General features: G+C 33.2%; 1 protein-coding gene across 1 annotated transcript in view; it reads left to right on the top strand.

The window, feature by feature from the left end:
* The window catches only part of LOC127729279 (dynein beta chain, ciliary-like), a 126904-nt gene that overhangs the window by 24524 nt on the left and 75076 nt on the right, over positions 1 to 27304 (top strand). Inside the window, exons 9-16 of the mRNA XM_052237012.1 lie at positions 1998 to 2332; positions 3763 to 4145; positions 5002 to 5246; positions 6324 to 6509; positions 21472 to 21873; positions 22625 to 22794; positions 23702 to 23924; positions 25840 to 26043. Of these exons, the coding sequence (XP_052092972.1) occupies positions 1998 to 2332; positions 3763 to 4145; positions 5002 to 5246; positions 6324 to 6509; positions 21472 to 21873; positions 22625 to 22794; positions 23702 to 23924; positions 25840 to 26043 (2148 nt within the window). The remainder of the gene's footprint in view (positions 1 to 1997; positions 2333 to 3762; positions 4146 to 5001; positions 5247 to 6323; positions 6510 to 21471; positions 21874 to 22624; positions 22795 to 23701; positions 23925 to 25839; positions 26044 to 27304) is intronic.

Raw genomic sequence — 27304 nt, forward strand, 5'->3', positions numbered from 1 at the left:
GGTCAATGATATTTGGTATGCAGTTGTATTAGCATCGGCACATCTCATTTCTATGGAGATTATTTGGCCCCGTCCCCTCAGGCATGGTTTATTGACTTTGAAACTTTGCTTAGTTTCATGTATTAGTTTGTGATTAAGTCAGTTTATGGGGAACAACTAGTGGTAGGTCAATGATATTTGGTATGCAGTTGTATAAGCATTGACATATCTCATTTCCATGAAGATTATTTGGCCCTGCCCCTTCAGTCATGGTCTATTGACTTTGAAAATTTTGCTTAGTTTTCATGTATTAGTTTGTGATTAGATCAGTTTATGGGGAACCACTAGTGTTATGTCAATGATATTTGGTATGCAGTTGTATAAACATTGGCATATCTCATTTCCATGGAGATTATTTGGCCCCACCCCTTCAGTCATGGTCTATTGACTTTGAAACTTTTGCTTAGTTTACAAGTTAATGTTTGTGTTAAGGTTTCTTTAAAGGGAAAGTCTTATGAAAAGTCAATGGTATTTGGTATGCAGTTGTATAAGCATTGGCACATCTCATTTCCATGCAGATTGTTTAGCCCTGTACCCATACTTGCCAACCTCTGACAATGAGAAATCATGTCATGACATGACATGACATGTCAAAAAGCGTGTGAAAACGTGTGACGTAGATGCGGACTTTTTAATATGAACAATGTTCATAATTTCACATTATATGCAAATTTGTTAATATAAAAAACAATATTCAACTGTAAACTTTTATTGTATTCAGCAGTGGTCTGTTTTGCTGCTTTTAAAGCAACACCACTAGGCACATAGTCCAAACACCTGCTGGTTTGGTTACATTTACTTGATAACAAGGCACACAATATATCATTGTCGAGTTCTGATCAGAATTCAGTGTACATTTCTTTATAATTGAAAATGATCTCTCACAGTCAGAATTGATATTTGGCTGAACAAAAACAGCTTCATGAAGCTTTGAAAGAGTGTCATAATGTTTTTTTTTGCCATCTAAAATGTCATCTATGATCTCTGCCATTGCTCCCAACAAACTATACAATATATGTTGCTATTGCCTGGTCAGAACTGGGTAGTTCATCAGAAGACAGCTAATACTATGAGAACTGATCCAACAGTTCCGTGATATTTCCATCCCCTATGGCCTGTTGGCTACATTTGAAACTGAAAAAGAAAAATATTTTATAATTGTTAAATGCTTAATCAAATAGCTATGTATTTTAGTTCTCCACTCATATGTATTGTTATGATTGCAACATAGAGTGCACAATGCGTTACTCATCCCTCGATGATTTAAACTCGAACTAAATATAATTTATAAATCTTGAATCTTGGTACGTACACATCGTTTTCACTTAGAAATCGGCTCTTTAGACGAAGGTACAGGTCCTGAAAGCTACCTCTTTCTGTGGACATTTCCGCTTATTGAATTTGAAGGAAAGAAAGTCCCAAAATCGTAAAAACTAATCACAAACTACTTACCTTAAGAGCTTTTGATGTTCGTCAATATAGAAAAATAAACAATGGTCACCAAACAATTACTTCGAAATTTCGGTATTTATCGTGTTATAATGAAAAAACCTGAGAATCGCGATATCACTAACAACCAAAAAATCAAAACAACGAAAAAGCGTGTAATTGCGTGTAAAGTTGTGAAAAGCGTGTACACGGCATGTGATAAAATCCTCGCGTGTAAACCGTTGAAAAAGCGTGTATTACACGCGAATATCATGTCAGTTGGCAACTATGCCTGTACCTTTAGTCATGGTTCATTGACTTTGAATATTTGCATAACATACATGTTAAAGTATTGTTATTTTAATTTCAACATTTGCATTATCAAAATAACAAATAGGTGAGACATATCTCTGTGTTAACAGTTTATTCCATGATTTTAATGTGTTCAAAAGCTGCAATATAAATAATTTAATTTGTTTTTATTGAAAAAAAGATCTGTTAATACTCTTGACTGTATTTGTTTTTAATAGTTGTTAGAAATAATGGGAGGTCTTCTGGAGAGAAATGATATCAAATGTAATTTTGATGGGAAATATCCTATAATTGTTGAAACAGTGATGAAAGAATTAGATGTTGCTAAGGCAATCTATGATGAACAGATAGCAAGGATGAAGGAGCAAGGACATGTCACATTACATAAGAACATGCCCAAAATTGCTGGAAGTTTAAGATGGGCTAAGGAACTCAGGCAGAGAATTACTGCACCAATGAACGAGTTTAAAAGATTAGAACATCCTTGCATGCAAGGGGGAGCAGCAAAACTTGTGTTTACTAAGTTTGAAGAAATGCTTAACCTTATAAGTGGGTATGTATATAAAAATAAGGAGATTTGGTATGATTGCAAATGAGATAACTATCCACCAAAGTTCAAACGAAGTGGATGTAAGCAATTATAGGCAACTGTAAGGCCTTCAACAATGAGAAAAACCAATATCGTATGGTCGGCTATAAAAGGCCCTGACAAGAAAAATATGAAACAATTCAATTGAGAAAACTGACGTCCTAATTTATAACAAAACAATTTACTAAAACAAATATGACAGACATGAACCAACGACTACCACTGAACTGCAGGCTCCTGACTTGGGACAGGCACATAAAGAGTGTGGAGAGTTAAACATGTTTGAGAGCCCTCAACCCTCACCCTAACCTGAGACAGTAGTGTAACAGCACAACATAAGAAAAAATAAAAATCAGTTGAAAAAGGCTTAACTCATCAGATCAATACATTTAAGCAGAAAAACATCAAACAAAAACACAAACCGGACGTGGCAGGGTATTTATCTATCCCTCATCCCTAACAACAAAAAAGACACTTAGTACAGATCTGAGAGTACTCGCAGTTACTGACAGCTAGTTCAAAGCCAATAAAAACTAATAAAACAAATCATGTATCTAAGACTAAAATTTCAATTGATACACATCCAACATCCAATGGATTTAGTGTAAAGACCTCATTAACAGTCAGAGAAAAATATGACCTTCTGCAATGCCAAAATATAGGTATCGACAGTTTGTAGTACTGTGAAAGTACATATGTGTATAACAATATTATTTAGTATGGTTTTAATTTACTGATAACAAAATCATATTTATACCAATAAAAACAATATTCAAAGATCTAATTACAGTGTTGAATTGGTAACCTTTTAGAATAAGTTTATTTAAAGGATTGATAAGTTAACCCGGATTGTATCTAAATTTCTGGGCTCGTTTAACAACATCACCGTAAAATTTAGGATGTGCTATTCCGTTTGAAATAAATCTTCTATGTATCTTTATTTGTATAAATGATTCAGTCTGTCCAGTATCAAGTTAAAGTGTTTAATTAAGGTAGTATACCATGAAGTTAGATATATACTTTGTACAATTGTTCAGTGTGAGGCCAACTTTTTGAATTTTATGCCAAATTAAGATTTTGACCCTGATTTCACAGTTTATTGAACATTGACAATTCTCAGGTTGAAGTTTTTGTTAAGGTAATTTACCATAAAACTGAGGTCACATAAACTTGAAACCTAAGTACACATGTCCATCGAGAGGCCAACTTTTAAAATTTTATGTCAAATTACATTTTTGGCCCCAATATAAAATGTGTTTTGGCCTTTTATCTTGAAAATTATAATAGATAAGAGAAGTAAGATTAATTGCATAAATGATCAGCAAGGAAAGAAATACAAATCAGTCAAAATGCCACACCATAAAAGATATGGAAGATTATTATTTTTTTTTCAGATGGAATCAAGAAATTTATGAAGACTGGGCACAAAATGTTGGGGCATCCTGTTCACACAATATGAGTCAGCCTCTTCTCCTTCGTAATCAAAGTACAGACTTGATTTCAGTGAACTTTGATGCCAAGTTAACAGCCATTTTAAGAGAGGTGAAGTACTTAAGAGTGGCTGATGTGGAGGAGATTCCAGAGTCAGCAAGAGATTTGTTTAAGCAGAATGATATGTTTTGGAAATATGTCACCAATCTAGATTTAATTGTTCATCTTTACAACAAAGTTCGTAATAATGTATTGGGTGTAGAATACCCATTGATTGAAGGCCAGTTAGAACAACTAGATGTTATACTTAAACAAGCAGAAACAACTCTTACATGGGAAAGTGAAGGTTTGTGTTAAAAATATAAACAAACTAGTCTATACAGTGGAAGACTGATTATAAGGGGAGGTCATACAGCTTTAGGGAAGATCACTGTTAACATGATAATGATAATGATCTTTTAATGTTCCCCTGTTATTAGTTTTGTCTATGGTGACATCCTAATAATGGAATCTAATCTCATGACTGAAAATAGGAAAATTAAACATTGCACAAAATTACTTGGAAAAAAAGACAAAGATATTTTTTTATTGTCAGAATTGTTGCCTATTTTTGGACTGCATTGAAATTTGACTGGAGACTACAATTAACTTTTCCAAAAATTTGAAAGTGATTTTCTGCAAATTATTTGGGAAACAATTTCATTTTTAGATGGCCTTGCTTTTCAAATCCTAAAAAAAGACTGCAATCTGGTAAAAAAAAAAATCTTGGTGCAAATGTACCATTAAGTATTTTACTTGTGTCTTTCTATGATCCATTTATAATTCTAATATTTAATTTTGTATTTATGCACTATGGAACTTAACATAGCAGTACATATTTCCAATATATTAATTGTATAAACATTGATGTAAATTTTATGAAATGTCATCCCAAGAAGAATTTTGTGAATATACATATTATAAAAAATACTGTAAATTTTTAAGTATTACAATGTTTTTATTACATTGAAAAATGTCAAAGGTTATTAGGACTCACCTTTTAATATGTTTCTATAATATATATACCTTAAGAACCACATTTATTAATCAACAGTTGTTAAATGAGGCCTAATTAAATTGTAAATTGTGAAGGTATTTCTAGGTATCTAAATAATTCCAGTAGACCATGTCACAGAGCACTTTAATTTTTTCTCTTTCTGCAGGAGTTTGGGAATATATTCAGATGACCAGAGATCATGTCATTGAATTAGAATCTTGTGTACATAAGGCAAAGAACAATATTGAAGAAATTGTTCTTTTGATGTCATCTTGGAGTAAGACACCTTTGTTTGCACGCTATGAAAACAAGCATGAAACACTACTTAATCTTGATGATAGAAAAGACCGGCTTGAAAAAAGATATGCTAATATATCTGACATTGGAACCAAAATACACCAGTTGTTGCAGGTACTTATTGATGAGTTGAAATATTGTCATAAAATTTTTTTAAAAATTGACTCTGACAGTAGTAATATGTTGCTGGTCTCGTGTGAATTAGGTCACAGGTTTGATTTTAGACTGGTCTAACCAAAGACTTTAGAATAAGTATTTGCTGCTTCTTCAATAAACACAAATCATTCAAGAGCAGGAGAAAAGACTTAGTCAACTCTTGAGTCAGAATAATGTGTATGAATTGGATGATATGTCTTCCTGTATACTGTTACCTTGTAAGATACCACTTTATAAATATTTCTAGTATAATACAGGGTATATCTATTTTTCAATAACATGTTATCATCCTGAATTTCATGTAACAACTGCTAGTAACAAGCAGCCATTGGTTAATCACTCATAAAAATGTCCATCTATGCATTTTAGCTTACCTGGCCCAAAGTGTGTTGTCTCATTTACATATGACCCTGCATCTCTATTTATTCATACTTAATCAAACAAATATCATGTGAATGTTTGTATATATAAAATGTTCTAATATTAGGTGTAGGTCAGATGTTTTGTGCACATCAAAAAGCTATAATACTATAACTTCTGAATAACTGAGCAAATTGATAAACATACTAATAAAAAATATACAAAAAAACAGTAGTATATTTACAATATTATTTATATTACACTGGTTTCCTCGTACCACTATTTATCTGTTACGATTTAGAAATATTAAGAAATTTTTACTCTTTTACTGTGTAATGATTCTGATTTTGACAGCAAAACTGAAGCAACACAAAGGGATCACTTTTATCACCAACTTTATCACACTTTATGTTAATCCACATCACATTCAAAAAATTGCTTGTCGAATTCAACCATACTTGCATAGATTCTTCTGCAGGACATTAAGTTGTGCATTTGCTATTTTGAATTTTGGACTTTCTGAAACCAAATCACATTCACATTCCTACTTCTTTATTTGGAGATGAAAGTAGAAACAAATTTTCTTGGAAAGATTCAAATATTTTTTTGTTTTGTTTCACTTTAATAATAATTAAATATTTGAAAATGAGAATATTTTTTTTCTTTTTATTTCAGCAAAATAAGGAATATTTCAAAGCTGATTCTGATTCAGAAGTTTGGGAACTATATGTAGAATATGTTGATGATATGATTGTAGAGGGCTTTGTTGGTACTATTTATTGTAGCATGAATTTCCTATTGGATAATACTGATCCAAAGAACAACATCGGTCCTTTGTTTCAAGCTCAGCTAGAACTAGAGGTATGAAAATTATTGACCAAGTGTCCTTTTTAGCTCACCTGGCCCAATGGGCCAAGTGAACTTTTCTCATCACTTGGCGTCCGTTGTCCGTTAACTTTTACAATAATCTTCTCCTTTGAAACTACTGGGCCAAATTTAATCAAACTTGGCTACAATCATCATTGGGGATAAACTGTAAACAGCAATAATGTACAGCAAAGTAAGATCTACAAATAAGTCAACATGACGAAAATGGTCAATTGACCCCCTTAACCCTTTCGTACCGAAATGATCCTTTTGGCACCCTGGAGCGCGAGCCGAAATTATCCTTTTGGCACCACGGAGCTGTGGGCAAAATTATCCTTAAGGATACCTAAAATTCTATTTTTAGAACGACAACTTCAAAAGTAAAAATACTAACTTCTAACCATAGGTTTCGGTTCATGGTGTAAATAAAGTTAAAATAATATAACATAATTTGAGTTTTACAATGATTGAAAGGATATATTGTTCATCAAATGCGAAAACTGAAAAATAAACCTGAAAAAATACCGACTCCATTTACAAAATGGCGAAACGAAAAACTCCTCGTTGAATCGTTTTTTTCATGAAAATAGTGTAAGTATTCAAAGCAACAACGAATCGAATTAAATTTATAATATAAAATTACAAACTTCAGGTTATTTTTGCTTTAACTTCAGGATCGTAGTTTTTTTTTAAATGCTTAAAATGTCGAGCAGGTGCTTGTACGATAGTAAAATTATCTCGGTGACATCACATTTGCAAACACAAATAAAGCTAATTAAAAATAGTTCTTGTCGGTCATTTTATATATCAACGAATTGATAAAAATCTCGAGAATTTTGGCATAATAATTTAATCCTTAATTACTTTTTTTGTGTGCTAAAAATACAAAAATTCTAACGACCTTAAATTGAACCAGAAATAGACATCGTTATGGAAAATATGTCAACAATCATGACGGAAAAATATTACACAATTTATGCACTCCGGTAAAAAGTTTGTTTTCGCTTATATTTCGTTTACTTAGAAGTAAAAATAAAATTATCAACTAAATAAGACATGTAACCTGACACTGAAGTGGTGTTTTCTGCTATTTTAATCTGTTTATTTAAGTAAAAGAAGTGATGAAAGGTAAGTCTCGTATCACCGTTGGGTCACTTGTTCAGTCAAAAAAGGTTAAAAAAATGTCGTCTGATGAATCTGACGAATTTGAAGGATTTTCTCAAGGTGAAATAGATGAAGCTGAAGCTAGATACCAGCATCAGTTACTTCAGCAGGGTTTAGGTGATGACGGTGACGGCTACATAGAATCTGGTGATTCAGACATTGATATCAATGATGATATCCCTGGACCTGCTGGTGATCCTGGTAATGTCTTTCATAATCATAATGGTTGGCATGAAAACTTTATATATCATGAACGAGGAATGCCTCACCTTTTCACACCTTCTGGAATCTCAGGGCCAACTAGGATCATGCCACAAGACAAGGATCCTATAGATTTCCTCAAGCTTTTCCTGACTGACATGCTAATTGAAAATTTGATTGATGAAACTGACCGCTATGCCCTTAAACAGAAAGAACAACACCCAAATCAGAACAAAATGGCCTGGGTAAGACCTTCAGTTGCTGAGATGAATGCTTTTCTTGGACTCTGTTTCCAAATGGGTGTTGATAGGAAACCATCTACCAAAATGTACTGGTCAACTGATCATTTTTTGCATACACCTGTATTTCCGCAAACCATGAGACGTGACAGGTTCACACAGATAATGAGATACCTCCACTTTTCAAACTCCGAGTTAGAACCATTACCAGGTGCTAAATGACCCCTTGTTTAAAGTCAAACCATTAGTAAATCACTTCAATGCCTGCTTCAACCAGGAGTATAACCCTAAAAGAAATGTCACTATAGACGAGAGTATGATTCCGTTTAAAGGTCGAGTTCAGTTTCGACAATACATGCCAGCAAAGCCACATAAATGGGGAGTGAAGGTGTGGATGCTAGCTGAGTCTCAAAGTAGACATATATCCAGGGAGACGTGCAACTCCTCAATTACACCTCGCCAGTAATGTTGTCAAAAGGTGTCTACAGGGAGCACAACTAGAGGGTAAAGGGTACCATGTGTATACTGATAATTATTTTTCAAGTCCAAAGCTTTTTGTAGATTTATTTGAAAATTACGGTACAGCAGCGTGTGGAACAGTCCAAATAAACCGTAGGGGACTACCCGTTGATATAATTTGTAAACGACCAGAAGGCATAAATCAACGTGGGGATATGAAGTTCCGCCAAAAAGGATGTCTTGTAGCTTCAGCTTGGAAAGATAAAAAAATTGTAAATGTCTTGTCAACTATTCATGACAACAGTACATCTGAAGTGCAGAGACTAGTCAATACAGATGGCAATTTCTCTAGGCAAAACTTTGTTTGCCCAAAAATGGTTGCAGATTATACTAGTAATATGGGAGGTGTGGACCGTGCCGACCAGTATATCCAATATTACTGCTATAATCATAAAACAATCAAATGGAGTAAGAGGGTTTTCTTTGTACTACTGGAAATGGCAAAATTTAATGCTTTTAAACTGTTCATCATGAGCAATAACCATCCATCTTCAATGACATTCCTTGACTTTACTTTAAATATTGCAAAAGGATTAGTCGCAGGTTATTCATCTGACATCCGCAGGGGAAGACCATCACAAGTTCCACTTGAAAACAGACTTGTTCAGAGACATATGCCATCTAGTTTCAACAAGAAGTCAAAATGCCATTTATGCTACATGAGGACAAAAAATGGAAATCAGGAGACGGTTAAACAAACCAAATTTGGCTGTAATGATTGTGGAAAACACCTGTGCCTGCCTGAATGCTTTACCAAATTCCACACTGTAAGGAATTGTTACAACTGAAGTGGATAGAACTGTTTTGTTAATTTTGACTGTTACTTTTAAGCTGTTTGGACGTCTGTTAAAGTTTTAATTGTTGACTAGTTGTTTTAAAAAAAACTGAACATTTACCACATATAAACAATCCTTATTTCCGATATCAATTCATGCAGGCAGGCCAGTGTTGACATTCAAGCTAGAGGATTTATCTGTAAATTTTTGTAAGTTATATATGTTACATTTTAAACATATATTTTTGTTAAAAATCATATGAACTGGCAGAATAGTTTTAGTTAAAAAAAAAATCTAGACAGAAACTTTGAAGTATGAACATGAAAAAGATATGAATTTTAAAAGATGCCAAAAATTTTATAAACTATTAAAAAAAAAATTCAACATTAAAACTTACAATAATACTTATTAAAATAACCAAATCAAAAACACTACCTACTCAACACAATTTAAAATTAATTAAAAAATAAATTGCCTAAATTATGCAATTTTAAGAACCTGCAGTAGAGCCCTGACAGGTGAAAAATTTATTTTAATACCTGACTGGTAGAACCCAGACAGGTATAAATTTGAAAAATGAGAATACCTGCGGTAGATCCCAACAGATACTTTTAGAACCTGAGTGGTAGAGCCCAGACAAGTATGAATTTTGAAAACTGAGAATTCCTGTGGTAGATCCCAACAGGTACTTTTAGAACCTGAGTGGTAGAGCCCAGACAAGTATGAATTTTGAAAACTGAGAATTCCTGCGGTAGATCCCAACAGGTACTTTTAGAACCTGAGTGGTAGAGCCCAGACAAGTATGAATTTTGAAAACTGAGAATTCCTGCGGTAGATCCCAACAGGTACTATTAGAACCTGACTGGTAGAGCCCAGACGGGTATAAATTTGAAAAAAGAGAATTCCTGCGGTAGATCCCAACAGGTACAAAAACTAACTTAATTATCACCCTGAAATAAAACAAAGCCTTAATAATTTATAAGATGTATTAATGAATTGGGGGAAAATAATTTCCCTGAAATTAAGTAGGCCAAATTGATAGAAATACATAAAACTAAAACAAACAAAACACATATTGTTATGAGTAGCCCCTTTTAAATAAACATATAAAAATTAATTGACATTAAAATTATGACTATTTAATTTTTTCAAGGTGCAGCTGGGGAAACGGTGGGTGGGCTGAATTAATTTTCCACAAGTAAAAATATGACTGCTAACAGTGCAATGCTCAAACGACAACTGACCATCCTATCAAAATTATATACAGATGTTCTCTAATTACACCCATGCTGTCATCATGCTGTTTCCTATCTATGATCTAACACCTATCCCTTAATCTCTTAATTAAAACAAAACTGCCAAGCTGCCAAGCTGACAAGCTGACCTTATCATTAACAAAATAAAACCAGGGAAAGTACATACCCTAGGAATTTATCAAAATATGTATAAACTCTAATTTAATTTTTTAAATTTCCATTTATACCTATTACTGTCAAACAGTAGATGTCTCCTTATAACACTGACAAGTCTCATATACCATACCACATAGAAACAGTAGAAGTCTCCTAATAAAACCTAACAAGTCTCATATACCATGCCACAAAGAACAGTAGATGTGTCCTTATAGACAATAACTAGTCTCATATACCATACCACATTGAACAGTAGATGTCTCATTATAGACAATAACTAGTCTCATGTATCATACCACATTTATCTATACTGAGAGTAGAAAAGGAAATGTTGAATGGAACCCTTATCCTGCCCTACTGGATACTTGATATCATACGCAAAACTTTATAATAACTATTCTAATTTTATTAACAAACTAATATACTAAGACACCATTGTATACACAGTATACTAGTATCATATTCACAATCAATTCTAAATCTATTATACTGAATACATATGAAAATAATAATAAATGTATCATTTGGCTTTCTAGGGGGCTACTCATTAAAACTTACAATAATACTTATTAAAATAACCAAATCAAAAACACTACCTACTCAACACAATTTAAAATTAATTAAAAAATAAATTGCCTAAATTATGCAATTTTAAGAACCTGCAGTAGAGCCCTGACAGGTGAAAAATTTATTTTAATACCTGACTGGTAGAACCCAGACAGGTATAAATTTGAAAAATGAGAATACCTGCGGTAGATCCCAACAGATACTTTTAGAACCTGAGTGGTAGAGCCCAGACAAGTATGAATTTTGAAAACTGAGAATTCCTGTGGTAGATCCCAACAGGTACTTTTAGAACCTGAGTGGTAGAGCCCAGACAAGTATGAATTTTGAAAACTGAGAATTCCTGCGGTAGATCCCAACAGGTACTTTTAGAACCTGAGTGGTAGAGCCCAGACAAGTATGAATTTTGAAAACTGAGAATTCCTGCGGTAGATCCCAACAGGTACTATTAGAACCTGACTGGTAGAGCCCAGACGGGTATAAATTTGAAAAAAGAGAATTCCTGCGGTAGATCCCAACAGGTACAAAAACTAACTTAATTATCACCCTGAAATAAAACAAAGCCTTAATAATTTATAAGATGTATTAATGAATTGGGGGAAAATAATTTCCCTGAAATTAAGTAGGCCAAATTGAACGATTAGCATGAGTGAAAGCCCCCAAGAAATGATACATGTACATATATATAAATTCAATATACCATTAGAAAGAAAAAGTACTTGAATATAATTTCATGTATGAAAATGAAAACAGACAAACAAAAAAAAAGAAATAACTACAATACTAAAATAATTAACAAAATGTAGTTCTTATAACTCCTTTGATATAGTTAGGAATGACACATTCTGTTTTATGCTTTACAAACAGTTTTTGGGTCAGTTGGAATGTAACGTATATAACAATTGGATGACCATCTACCTAATGGGTGGATAATATGGTCTTCAACCCCTGCTGCTGCTGCTGATGTTGCAGCACTTTTTCGAAAAGAATGACCACAAAATTTTCTATCATTATACCCTTATCTGAACAGCAAATCTCGAAGCAGAGATATAAATGTATCTCTAGACAAAGGAGCGTTATTATACTCATCACTAACAAATAAATAGGAATCTGGTCTAGCTCCATAATTTTTTCGTACTTGTATATATCTTCTCATCAAATCAACTGGGTTGAAAATATCATTTTCAAAAATAGTAATGTTAATACCTTCTCGAAATGGGTCACATTTGGAGGAATTCAGATGTAATGTGAAATTTTGAAAAATTTATGTCTAAATTAATATTTTGAATTAAAAGTGTGTCCTGACTTGCAATTAACTACTATACGTAAATTCACCACATCAGAGAAATCCAAAAAAAGCTAGATTAAATGCACACTGCAACATTTAGTCAACAAATGCAGAAAAAACTCCTTGCTTAAACATACAGCACAATTGTTTCAAAATTTGAGATGTTATAGGTAATCTCTTTTGTTTGACATTACTCTGAGACTTTTTAATACCTCTTAATATACACTCTAAGCGTGCACAATTTGTCTAAGGGTCAGGATGCCCTATTCTTAAGTAATTATACCTAATTCCTGCTAAATACAATTTACTTGTAGCATGGGCTAGCTTAAGAGAATTCTGCAATAGGTTACCAAATAAATTAAACAATCTTCATCTGTTATTGGCACACTATTTATATGATTCTGATTAGTCATAGCCATCAATGTTTTAAAACATAGAAAACCAGAATTATAAGTATGCCTATAGAAACCTGTGGTAGAACCCACAGGTGAAACAACAATAACCTGTGGTAGAACCCAGATAGGTTAAAAATACTTGAATACTGTACATAGTAAAACCCTGATAAGTGAGACATATAACAACATGTGGTAGAACCCAGATAGGTGAAAATGCAACAACATTTGGTAGAACCAAGAGAGGTAAAAATTCTTGAGACTGCATAAATAGAGCAGGTCTGCCAGCCTTGCTATGTACAATGTACGTAATGTGGTACAATGTTTACTGGATTGATTGATTGATTGTTGGTTGCTTAACGTCCCAATATTCACTGGATATATGAATGTTGAATCCTGCACAGCTGAATCTGCCAGATACCATAACCTTGAGTTCACTTGTACTGACAAGTCGTCTAGCACTCCTCAGGTGGATTATAGTTACAATTTCACCTACTATCATTCCTTGAGAACCATAAACAGCATTCCAGCTGGGACTATTATACCATAATAGTCCCAATTACTGCTGAAATATAAAACTTAAAGCAGTATCATGTCTTAAACATTCGGTGCAACCTAAACAGGTGGAAATAATATATGAACCTGTGATAAATCCAGACAGGAAATTCTGGAAATGTGGTATAACCCTGACAGTTGAAAACATGCAATATCCAGAACCCAGACAGGTAAAAAAATCTTGAAACCTATGGAAGCTAGAACCCTGGTGAGCATTAAAAAACATAAATGTGTAAGACACCTGTGGTTGATCAAAGACAGGTGTTTTTTATGAGAATTCCTCAGGTAGATTTTTACAAATACTTGGGCTAGACGGTAAGCACTCAACCCTGGATGATTGATTGATTGATTATTGTTTGCTTAAATCCAGTTGCAATTCTGCATAAAAGCCTGATATTAATCCACCATTCAAAACTTAAAAATCCATAGTACGGATGGTCAATCAAATATTCATATTTTAAAGTGGAAACTGAAAAGTCAAAACTGACATGGGGATCTAAAATGTCTTTAAGTTGCCAGATCTGATACTCTGGGGCCCATATAGTTCTCGTTTTTTGTTGTTGTTGTCAGTACATACATATGTTTTAGATTTCCCCTATACAAATCGAACAAACATGACTATTGCAGCATCTCATAGTTGCGCATCCTCTGATACCTCTGAAAATATTACAAATTTCCCAACCTAAAAGAAATATTCTGTCTCTTACACGATTAGTTATTCCTTACTCTTGTGCTTATAAGACTGTTGCAAAACCAGGAGTGGGAAATGTGTTACCACACAGGTTTGGATGAGTATTAGCGAAAAAATGATACAAAAGAAAGTAGTGTTTATAGTAGACAACTCTGCTGCTGTGTTGTAAAAAGGCAAATGAGCTGCACATAAACAGTAGTGATATTCGTAGGAACCCATACCTGGGTAATAAGTGGTCAAATCTACGTGATCCCTCCTATAGAAATCACATTAAATCTCCATCGGGGGAAGACAAGAGCACGTTACTATATATAATAACTAAAAACTTGAATAAACTCCCCTTCTTGATGAAGACCTAGTGAGCCTGGGAATAGATTTGTTATGTATTGCCCCAATTGAAGTTTCATTTTTTCAGACCCGGCATAATAAGGGTTGAGTAAGAAGTTCGTACCTGACGTGATGTTTTCCTCAGTGGGGAGAAAGGCAGTAATTCAGCTGCATATCACCTTGTATTCCGGACACCACACACTTCCTGGTTTTTCTACCAGCTGCAGTCTTTGATAGAGTATTTCTAGTGAAGGCTGCATATCCTGATCCTTCGTATGCTTACTCCAGGTTGTAGGGATTCCTCCAATTGTTGACATAGTCACATCGTAAACTTCCGGTTGAAGTGAAAGTAGAAAAATCGACTGCTTTATGTCCTGTCAAGTATTTTTATTCTTATAAGATTTTTGATGATCACTAGCTTCTGTTCGGTGATGAAACGTAACATTTCCACTGGAAGACTGCATGGTTGATGAAGATTTGGAGGCCAAGTTGATCAAATTTCTTCTGTCCATTTAATGATGAAGTGGAATTCGAAACCACGTGGTCCTCTTGTGTACTAACTGATGCATTGTGGGATTGCGCACTACCATATATGGTGTAGCTTGAATTTATCTGCTAATAACGGAATAATGTCCAGCATTTCGGTTATATTATCATTATTGGTATTAAAGTCTTGAAAAGCAATATTCAGAGTTCTGACTAGCACCTTCTCCTATCATTTATCGGTACTATTATTCCTTAACTGACTCATATTTTCTGGGTCACATCAGGAACATATATACTGTTAGATATACTGTTCCCAGGTCACATTGCACTTGCACGGTTTACCTGATTATTACCGTCCCATACCGAATGAGAGGTCCAATAGCTAATGAGAAGCAAACACATTAACTAACGAAGTTGATAATGAATAGAATAATTAACAGCATCTTTAGAAGCAGGTACAATAATGAATTATCAATATCCATGTTACGAAAATCAACAACAATACGAAGGAGTTTCCAAATGTCCCATGAAAACGTGTTAAAAGTCCAGTTTTGATTTACATCACAAATTAATATAGCTACTTTCATTTTGACTTTCAAGAAAATGAAAAGTAAATTTCTTGAATTAATTTTCCACAAGTAAAAATATGACTGCTAACAGTGCAATGCTCAAACGACAACTGACCATCCTATCAAAATTATATACAGATGTTCTCTAATTACACCCATGCTGTCATCATGCTGTTTCCTATCTATGATCTAACACCTATCCCTTAATCTCTTAATTAAAACAAAACTGCCAAGCTGCCAAGCTGACAAGCTGACCTTATCATTAACAAAATAAAACCAGGGAAAGTACATACCCTAGGAATTTATCAAAATATGTATAAACTCTAATTTAATTTTTTAAATTTCCAAAAAAAAAATTCAACATTAAAACTTTTTCTCATGAACTATTTATTATGAATTTCATCCAGTCTTTTTATGCATGCACGTATACACACAGATAATGATTTACAAATCAAAATACAATAAATTTTCATCAAGTAAAAAAAAATCATAGATCTGTATAATTATCTCATACAGCATGTACAGTACATATATGAATTTACTGAAGTATATAACAAATGGTTTGTGTAAAGTAAATTAATTTGCTGAACCAAATGGGGATGAAAATGATAAAATACTGCAACATTTTATTGTTTGTCTCGATAAAATATTTTGGTTTTAATTTTGCTTGCAATTTTGCACGGATTTTGTTAGTTTCCAAATTCAAACTCTTGCTTATGGTAGGATTAATGTTCCTGATTTTGTTGGAGTTGTCTCTCTTCTTTAACCATGTAAACAATATGGCGGTCGCAATTTTCTCGTAAACGACAGAGACTTTTTTAAGCATTTTTTTGTCTGGAAGACATCGATTGGAATACTTTTTACGGATAAGGAGCTTGAGTAGTACGACTGTTATCCGTTTGCATGACACTTGTTTGAAGTAAAATTGGTTCAAACGTAATTTAAGCGCATTTAAACAGTACCTAGGTAGAAAAAATTCCGTACGCAAATTTTCAACTGGAAAGTAGAATAATTTTGCTTTAAATCGCAGTCATTCAACAAAATGACACTAACCCCCCTTGGAGTACAAACTTTTCTTTCACCACGTGGCTTATGAACGACCAATTTACTGTCGTTTGCTGGAATTCCACGATTTCCGTAATCAGGTTTTTTTTCTGTAGAACCTTGCAAAATGAAACCCGGTCGGGGAATTAGCTCGAGGAAATAAACTTCGGCCACCAAATCCAGCGAAAAAAAAATTAATTCAGGAGCGAAAGTGTTAAGGAGTTATTGCCCTTTATAGTCAATTTTTAACAATTTTTTGTAAATTTTTGTAATCTGTTACAAAAATCTTCTCCTTTAAAACTACTGAGACAAATTTAACCAAACTTGGCCATAATCATCATTAGGGTATATAGTTTAAAAAATGTGTCCGATGACCCTGCCTACCAACCAAGATGGCTGACATGGCTAAAAATAGAACATAGGGGTAAAATGCATATTTTGGCTTATATCTCTGAAACTAAAGCATTAAGAGCAAATCTGACACGCGTATAAATGTTTATCAGGTTAAGATCTATCTGCCCTGAAATGTTCAGACAAATCAGACAACCCGTTGTTGGGTTGCTGCCCCTGAATTGGTAATTTTAAGGAAATTTTGCAGTTTTTGGTTATTATCTTGAATATTATTATAGATAGAGAAAAACTGTAAACAACAATAATGTTCAGCAAAGTAAGATCTACAAATCAGTCAACATGACCAAAATGGTCAATTGGCCCCTTAAGGAGTTATTGCCCTTTATAGTCAATTGTTAACAATTTTTTGTAAGTTTTTGTAATCTTTTACAAAAATCTTCTCCTCTGAAACTACTGAGACAAATTTAACCAAACTTGGCCACAATCATCATAAGGGTATATAGTTTAAAAAATGTGTTTGATGACCCAGCCTACCAACCATCATGGCTGACATTGCTAAAAATAGAACATAGGGGCAAAATGCAAGTTTTGTCTGTTATTTTTTGAACCGTTATAAATAGAGAAAATCTGAAAGGAGCAAAAATGTTCAGAATAATGAGCTCTACCAATTGTCCATTTACGTGAAAACTGTTTTTCATTTTTGCCTATTATCATGAAAACTATGATATTTAGAGAGAAATTTTTTTTCCGTTATGCCTTTTATGATTTAAATTATAATAGATAGATAAACACTTTAAATCACAAAAATGATCAGCAAGGCAAGATCTATTAAAAAGTAAAATTTTGCCGATATAGTTAGTAGACTGTCACTCTTCATTTAGTGAGAAGTGATTTCCCTTAACCCTTTCACCGATAGCTGCCCCAACAGAAGCTACTCTGAGACGATGGCTTCCCTGGCTACTATGACTCAAGTGGGAGATCTTCATAATGAATATCAATAATAAAAACTAGTGTGTAGTTATTTTTGTCTTTATTTCATTCACTAACACCATGTTCACAGTTTTGTTCATGTTTTGATAATTTTTTCTTCATAAAAATTAAATTTTCAAATTTTCGGCATTATTTAGGTGGAATTCTCAAAATTCTACTTTTTGACACAAAATCGTAATGTTTTAACCCAAAACGGCATAAGTTTGAAAAATTGAATGAGGCTGTATTAATTCCTTACACTGAAGGATGTCCATTCCAAGTGTTTTGTACATAAAACGGCATTTTATGTCAAAAAAGTATACTAGTCTGGCTTCAATTCTTCCATATTCTTTACAAAAAAATGTTCCCTCATTTCAAATTCTCGTAAATTCCCTGCATTTCATCTGATTTTGACACGGTTTTCAACAAACAGAAGCGCCATGTTGACACTTTCATCCGGGTATCAACAAAGAAAGATAACTCATGTTTGCAATGTTTTGAGTGGGAAATGTAAAAGAGGTATTCCGATCCCGGTAAAACGGGACTCATCGTCAGATGTCTGAAGCGTGAATCCCGGTAAACCGGGACTCGTCGGAGAAAGGGTTAAATGAGGATTTTTTTTTCACCCTCTTTTGTGTTTTGAGCAAAAACTAAAGAAGACGATATAGAGAAACTAAACAGACTAAAAGATCAGTAATACAAGATCAACAAGTGAAAGTGCGAGCTACTGCTCACTGATGATACCCCTGCCCAAATACTTGAAGGTAAACAGGAAGTTGTTGAGTGATGAATCTGAAAACGCATCACATGGTATAGCTGACTTATAAGTTATATAAATCCTGAAACCAAATTTCAGAAATCCTTGTAATGTAGTTCCTGAGAAAAATGTGACGAAAAATTTCAACTTGGATGTCATGTGTAAAATGATGCAAGTGTTCGGTAAACAGGAAGTTGTTGAGTGATGAATCTGAAAACGCATTACATGGTATAGCTGACTCATATAAACCCTGAAAACAAATTTCAGAAATCCTTGTTATGTAGTTCCTGAGAAAGATGCAACTAAAAATATTCATCGGACGGACGGACAGACAGAGGTAAAACAGTATTCCCCACTGTTTTAAAGCGGGGGTATAACAAAATAAGAGATTTTTGTCATGAAGTCTATTCTTGTCTACAATGTTGGAGAGTGTCCTTTGTTTGATATGCACATAGACCACATGTGAGCGACACAGGCTCTTTAGAGCCTATAGTTTTTGTCGAGCCTGCAACTTTTTAAGGCAGAAAGCTCGACATAGGGATAGTGATCTGGCGGCAGCGGCGTTAGCTAACTTCTTAAAAGCTTTATATTTTAGATGATGGAAGACCGGGATGCTTCATACTTTGTATGAAGATGCTTTATGTTACAAAGTTTCCATCTGTCACATGTCCATTGTCCTTGACCTCATTTTCATGGTTCAGTGACTACTTGAAAAAAAAGTTAAGATTTTTTGTAATGTTAATTTCTCTCTTATTATGAGTAATAGGATAACTATATTTGGTATGTGTGTACCTTGCAAGGTCCTCCTGCCCGTCCGACAGTTTTCACTTGACCTCGACCTCGTTTCATGGATCAGTGAACAAAGTTAAGTTTTGGTGGTCAAGTCCATATCTCAGATACTAGAAGCAATAGGTCTAGCATATTCGGTGTATGGAAGGACTGTAAGGTGTACATGTCCAACTGGCAGGTGTCATCTGACCTTGAAATCATTTTCATGGTTCAGTGGTTATAGTTAAGTTTTTGTGTTTTGGTCTGTTTTTCTTATACTGTATGCAATAGGTCTACTATATTTGGTGTATGGAATGATTGTAAGGTGTACATGTCTAGCTGGCAGGTGTCTTCTGACCTTGACCTCATTTTCATGGTTCAGTGGTCAAAGTTAAGTTTTTGAGTTTTGGTCTTTTTTTCTAATACTATATGCAATAGGTCATCTATATTTGGTGTATGGAAATATTTTATGATGTACATGTCAGTCTTGCAGGTTTTATTTGACCTTGACCTCATTTTCACGGTTCATTGCTCAGTGTTAAGTTTTTGTGTTTTGGTCTGTTTTTCTAATACTATAAGCAATATGTCAACTATATTTGTTGTATGGAAGGATTGCAAGCTGTACATGTCTGCCTGGCATTGTTCATCTGACCTTGACCTCATTTTAATGGTTCATTGGTCAATGTTTAGTTTTCTTGGTAAACTTTATCTTAGAAACTATAAACAATAGGTCAACTATATTTAGTGTATTGAATGATTGTAAGGTGTACATGTATTTCTTGTTTGGTTTATATGACCTTGACCTCATTTTCTTGGATCATGTTAAGTGTATGTGATAGTTGTAGTAAAGCTTTATATTTAGGACTATCAACATAATATCAATGATTAGTAAAGAAGGCGAGACATTTCAGCGTGTGCACTCTTGTTCAATCTTACTTGTGAAAATATTTTAAGGTATCTAAACCAAAATAGACTTTTGGATGTTTTATGCAAGAGAAACATCATGACTTTAGCATTTTTTTGGAGCAGTTTAACAAATTTTTACTACTGAGGAAAATTAAATCTTACCAGAATAAAGTTTATAATGGATGGATTTATTTTTCTTTTAATATAAGTAGTTGGCCGCCATTTGATTATGTGATGGATTCTTATTTTTGCCTCGCCTGCTCTTCCTGAGATTATGAAAAGGTCTAGGTTCTTTCATGGAGTAGGCCAATCAAAAAAGTCTTTATTCAACTAAGTTCGAAATATTATACTGTGAAAACCTTTGATGTAACACTATTTTTGGGCATTAATTTGATTTCTGGTATATCTTTTCAAGAAATGAAATTCATCCATAAATTGTTATATATATAAAAAAAATGAGGAGATGTATGATTCCCAATGAGACAACTAACCATTAGAGTTGAAATGAAGTGGTGGTAAGCAAAAATAGGCCACAGTACAGCCTTCAACAATGAGAAAAACCCATACCATATAGTCTGCTATAAAAAGCCCCAACATAACAATTTAAACAAGAAAAAAACTTACGGCCTAATTTATAACAAAACAATAACAACCACTGTCATACCGGCTCCTGACTTGGGACGCACACAAAGAATATGGCGGGTTTAAACATGTTTGTGAGCACTCAACCTGTCTGTTTTTAAGGCTATTCCAGAAAAAGGTGTCACTAGAGGGCAGAATGCCTTTGATTAATTATTATGTTAGTGGAAAAGGGGGGGATAAAGTTCAAAATTATATATGTAAAAGAAATATTGCATCTTAATTTAAATGTGTCGGGTGTACCCCTTAATTTCATGGGCATTTAGCCCCCAGGAGACACCTTTTCTGGAAAAGCCCTTAGCAAAATAGCATTGACAATTAAATATTTATTTTTGATAGGTACCAGAATTGATATTTAAGCCATCTTTAGATTATAATACAGAGGGTGGATTCTATGAGCTTGTAGAAGGACTTGTAACAGATATTTACAGACAGGCAGCATTGATTCCCCGTTTAGCTGCTCATACTGGTAGAGAAGATTACCAAATGGATCTTGAACACATGGTTGATCTATCAGACATGAGAAATGAGTTGATGGAGAGGATGAATAGTGTTATGAGTAAAGCCATAGAGTATAGAAACTCGTTTGATGTTTATGCATACCTGTGGGTTGATGATAGGAATGAATTCATGAAGCAGTTTTTATTGTATAATCATGTTTTGACACCAGAGGAGATAGAAGCAGCTGGGGAAGAAAGTATCCCTGAATCACCACCTACTTTAAAACAGTTCAAGGAGCAGGTAAAGCAGTATTTCCTTAATTATCATCAATAATTAAGTCTATGGACCAGAGAGATTGCATTTTTATGATTCTTACATAAATTAATACCAGCACTAGAACAGAATAAGGAGCAAGTAGGCAACATTTCTGTAATCTAATGCCTGCTATGCTTTTATAACTGTTTCTCCCAAGCCCTTAATTGTGCATTTCAGTTTGTTTGTCTGTCTGTCCTTCCTTACGTCCCATGAAATCAGATATCCATGAAAACAAATTTTTACTCAATCCACATAAATTGGTATCCATGATAATAAATGAATCCACAGTATAGCTTTATGTGAGCATGTTCTACCATGTGATCTGTTTTCACATGACACCCATCCCTCATCAACTTCCTGTTAACAAATCAATTTACTGTGATTTGATTGTAATTTTACCTCTCCAACTTCTACAGTTCGTTTAAAATTCTGACCCCATGTTTTACCGTGTGATTGGTTTCCACATCAGTCGCTTATCAACTTTATGTTTACAGAATACCTGTTTATTCTTGCACACAAGGGCCATGTATGAACTTGTTGCCGTATTTTTCTTATGAACTAGGAGTTGGAGATTCCTGAAATTTGTTATCAAGCTTCATATGAGCATGCTATACCATGTGATGCATTTTGACATCCATTGCTATCCACTTCCTTTTTTAACAAATACATATAGTGTGAGTATAACTATAAGCTCAGTTCAACTTGTAAGTCCTATTGGTTCACTTTATTTTTCCAGATCGACAATTTTGAGGACATTTACCAAGAAGCTCAACAGATTGAATCAACTGAGATATTTGATTCCTGGTTTAGAGTTAACTCCAAACCATTCAAACAAGCTTTGCTGAACACAATAAAAAGATGGAGTTACATGTTTAAACAACACCTAATAGATCATGTAACAAACAGGTATCATATACTAGTATTACATCAGTAAAACAAAGTTGTCAATGGAGAATAAATGCCTTTTGAAATCTAATTGATTACTGTACATGCCTATAGATATATATATATATATTTTGTGCCCCACCTAGGGGCGTCATTGTCTTTCGGTCTGTGCGTCCGTTCGTTCGTCTGTCTCGCTTCAGGTTAAAGGTGTTAGTCAAGGTAGTTTTTGATGAAGTTGAAGTCCAATCAACTTGAAACTCACTACACATGTTCCCTATGGTATGATCTTTCTAATTTTAATGCCAAATTAGAGTTTTGACCCCAAATGCAGGGTCCACTGAACATAGAAAATGATACTGTCCCTCTTCAGGCTAAAGTTTTTGGTCAAGGTAGTTTTTGATGAAATTGAAGACCAATCAACTATAACTTAGTACACATGTTCACTATGTTATGATCTTTCTAGTTTTAATGCCAAATTAGAATGTTGACTCTAATTTCACGGTCTACTGAACATTGAAAATGATAGTGCGATTGGGGCATCCGTGTACTATGGACACATTCTTGTTTTGGTTTAAAATATCTTTTGAATTTTCTTCCTAGCTTCAAATGTCATAAATTAACTGTGAGTACACCACATGGCATGTTTTTATAAAATAAATGCACATCCAAAAGAAAGAAAGAAAAAAAAAACCAGGCCATAGTTGTATATTTAGCTTCTACATTGTAAATCACACTCTTTGTTCTCTATATATACATTTCCCTTTTATAGATCACCATATGGTATGAGTTTTGCTCATTGATAAGGGCTGTATGATGACCTATGGTGGTTAACATCCTTGTCCTTTGTCTCTAGTTGACTCATTGGCAATCATACCATATCTTCTTATGTTTATATTATTCTTACATTATTGCTATTTTTACATTTCAGTTTGAAGGAATTATCTGTCTTTATAAAGAGCACTGATTCAGGCTTACTTACTCCTATAGAAGAAGGAGACTACAATGGAATGGTAGATTGTATGGGTTATCTGTATGCTGTTAAGGAAAGACAGCAGGCTACTGATGAAATGTTTGAGCCTCTTAAACAAACAATTGAACTACTAAAAACCTTTGAGCAAGAGCTGCCAGAGGAGGTTCATCTTCAATTACAGGTCAGCTTTCTTAATTTTTTGTGTGTCCTATGTTCTTTTGTAGATGGTTATTGTTCTTTGATTGCTGTCTCATTAACATTTAGTCCATGTCTCATATATGTATTGAATATATGTTTGAAAAATATTAGGAGCAGAAACTATTCTTATTATCAAAATATACTTTAAACAAGCTTTTTTGATTTATACAAATGAAGCATTGTAATATTTCATTTCGAGGTAGTATTGGGGTATAAACATAAAATGACAAAATTTCTTCATACTTTGCAAAGAAGTATTTTATAGTGCTCTTTTCTAAACTAAAATAAAAATCATAGGTCACCACGCATGTTTTCAAGTAGGCGGGAAAAAAAATTGACAAATTTAGTAAGGATTATATTGGGAAAAAGATATATTTTATGAATAGCAAAAATCTACATGACAGAATTTTGAAATGAGATATAGGGAGATAGATTTTATAAAAAGCTTTTAGAAAATTAAAAAAACAAATGGGGTCATCAAACTGTTTTGCAGATACCTTATGTTACAAAGTTTCCATCAAGAGTAATAGGATAAATATGTTTGGTTTATGGGGTCCTTGCAAGGTTTACATGTCTGTCATACTGGGTTGTCTCATAGGTTTCATTGGGCCTTGACCTTTTTTCGTGGTTCATTGGACAATGTTATGTTTTCTAGTTTGGTCTATTTCTCAGATACTATATGCAATAGGGCATTGATTGTTAGGTGAAATGTCTATCTTGCAGGGTTAATCTGACCTTGACCTAATTTTCATGGTTCATTAGTCAATGTTAAGTTTTCATGGTTATTTCCGTTTCTCAGATACTATAAGCAATAGGTCAACTATTGGTGAATATATCCACTGTATTCACATTTTATTTCATTTCCATGATATATATCCCATTTAAACAGGTGAATCATCTTCATATTAGATCCAGAATTTTATAATGATTATTTCCAAAATCCGATTTAAACATTTAAAGACACAGAAACATGTTGGTTGAACTTATTTCTCCTACTTGCATTCAAGTTTTGAATTTTTTAACTTCTAGATTAACTAAATCCGATCTTATAAAAAGTGAATTTCCTTGAGTGAACAGTTTTTTTATGCACAAAAATCCTAGTAGATATCAAAGAAAAACACTGCAAGTATACTTCAAAATTATTTTGGCTTTTACATGTACATCATTATGTGAAAGTCACACAAAACATTTTGAATGAATTATTTCCTCCTTAATACATTTGTGACAATCCATTCAAAGTCACATTTTACAATTAGGGAGCAAAATTAAATGCATCTTAGAATTGAATTCAAATAAGATAAATCCCAATATTTTATGCAAATTGATTTCAATAGATTTCAAACACTGCGAATAAAAATCCAAAATAAAAAATTTGAAGGGACATATGAAGAAACACATAACATATCCATCTGAAAACTGAAACTGAAAACACCTGAATAGCTATTTCTTGTTTCACTGACAACTGGACAATATTATGTATAAGCGTTCAAAATTTAAAGATTCTTTTATTATGTAAAAACAGTTTTAATTTTCATACATATTAAAATGCAGTTCCGAAAATCTTTGACTGAATTAAATTATTGGGTCAAAATTAGATTAATCATCTATATTGTGGGCTTAAAACAATGAAAACCAATAATTTTTTTTTCCCTGTCAATTTTATAATAGAATAACCCTAGGTGAAGAAAAACTTCAGGAAAAAAGCATGCTGTAAGGTTGGGTTAGGTGAATAAAAAACAGTACAGGTAGCATCAAGGTAGACTCAACTCTAACAATACCAACTGGTCAATTTAAATGTCCCAATTGTATTGTCAATTTTACAATCTGGTTGAACAATAGGTAAAGGTAAACAGCAACACCTATAGTCAAGTCACAGTAATTCATCTTAACTGTTTTAGGAGCTGCCAGAACAGTGGAACAACACAAAGAAAATTTCTATTACAGTCAAGCAACAAGTGGCACCACTGCAGGCTACAGAAGTGGCAAATATCAGGCGTCATACTGCTTCATTTGATGTTACCCAACACAAGTTTAGAGAAAGTTTCAGAGGAATAGGTCCATTTAGATATTCGTGTGAACAACCTTACATGATCTTAAATGAGGTTACTATGGCTAAATATAGCAAACGGAATTTGCTTAAACAAAAACAACAAAAACCAATACCCATAGATAAAATAAAATAGGTTTTCCATTGATCTATTTACAAATGCTGGTATATCCAATTTCAAGTGATCATTTGAAATCTTTTTATTGACAGAATATAGATTAAAATAACATCAGTTTTAAGATAGCAGAAATTAGTAATAGTAAAACTAATACTATCGTCAATTAACCCTTTCCTCCATGGAAATTTTTTTTTTACATACTTGATTTGCATAGGATTTTTCATTAAAATGTTGAAAATATGCTTACTTTAATGAAATATTGACTGTACCTCTAATAGACCAGTTAGACATTTGAAATTTTTTGTCAGTTATACATTTAAGTCAGATCTTCAAAATTTACTAAAAAAAAATTTTTAATATTGTTGCCATGGTAACAGATTTATCCAAATATAAAATTAAAATGGTTAAATTTTGGGTTAAATCTTGTAATATCAATTTGTTTCTAAGAAAACAATGAGAGAATTGAATGTACATAAATAATCCGAATGGAAACTTTATTTTCTTTAAAAATTGTCTTATTTTTTTCCTCATAGCAACAGAAGTATTTCCATAGCTACCAAAGAAAATTGTGATTAAAATTTGAATTTAAAAAAAAAATTGGTGAAAATATTTAAAAATAAGGTTTTTACAGGTTAATCAAGATGACTCATATATTGGAATATATTATGGAAAATAATATTGTACATTATGTTTCCCTAGCAACAGTTTCTGTTCATAGCAACCAACTGAAATCCTGTATAATAAGTAAAAAATGATCAGTTGACAGTTAGATATTTTGGATGATAACAAATTGAAACTTTTTATCACAACATTGCTCTTGAAAAAGATTTAACATATGTTTGCTCCTAGCATCCAAATAAGGCCCAAGAATCAGACTAAAAAGTAGGTGCTTAGGCCAACAAATTAGAAAATGCATTATTAGTTATCAGATATCTTGTTTCTAAAAGAAAATCTATGATGTTTGCGAAGTTGTTTAACAAAGACCTTTTTGTATACTAGTAGTGATAAATATCACAGTTTGAAAAGGCAATATGAAAATAATAGCATGTGGTATAGTTTCTTTTTATTACATTTTTGTACACCATTTTGCATCTGGTTTTAGTTGTGTTCAATGGAACACTGACACTGTCATTGTTAACAACATGCTGATTATGCACATGCCTGTTTCTCTTTGTAAAGTCCCCTTGAAAATGTAACA

The sequence above is a fragment of the Mytilus californianus genome, unplaced genomic scaffold (assembly GCF_021869535.1).
Source record: "Mytilus californianus isolate M0D057914Y unplaced genomic scaffold, xbMytCali1.0.p SCAF_2, whole genome shotgun sequence".
In the NCBI taxonomy this organism is placed as follows: Eukaryota; Metazoa; Mollusca; class Bivalvia; order Mytilida; family Mytilidae; genus Mytilus; species Mytilus californianus.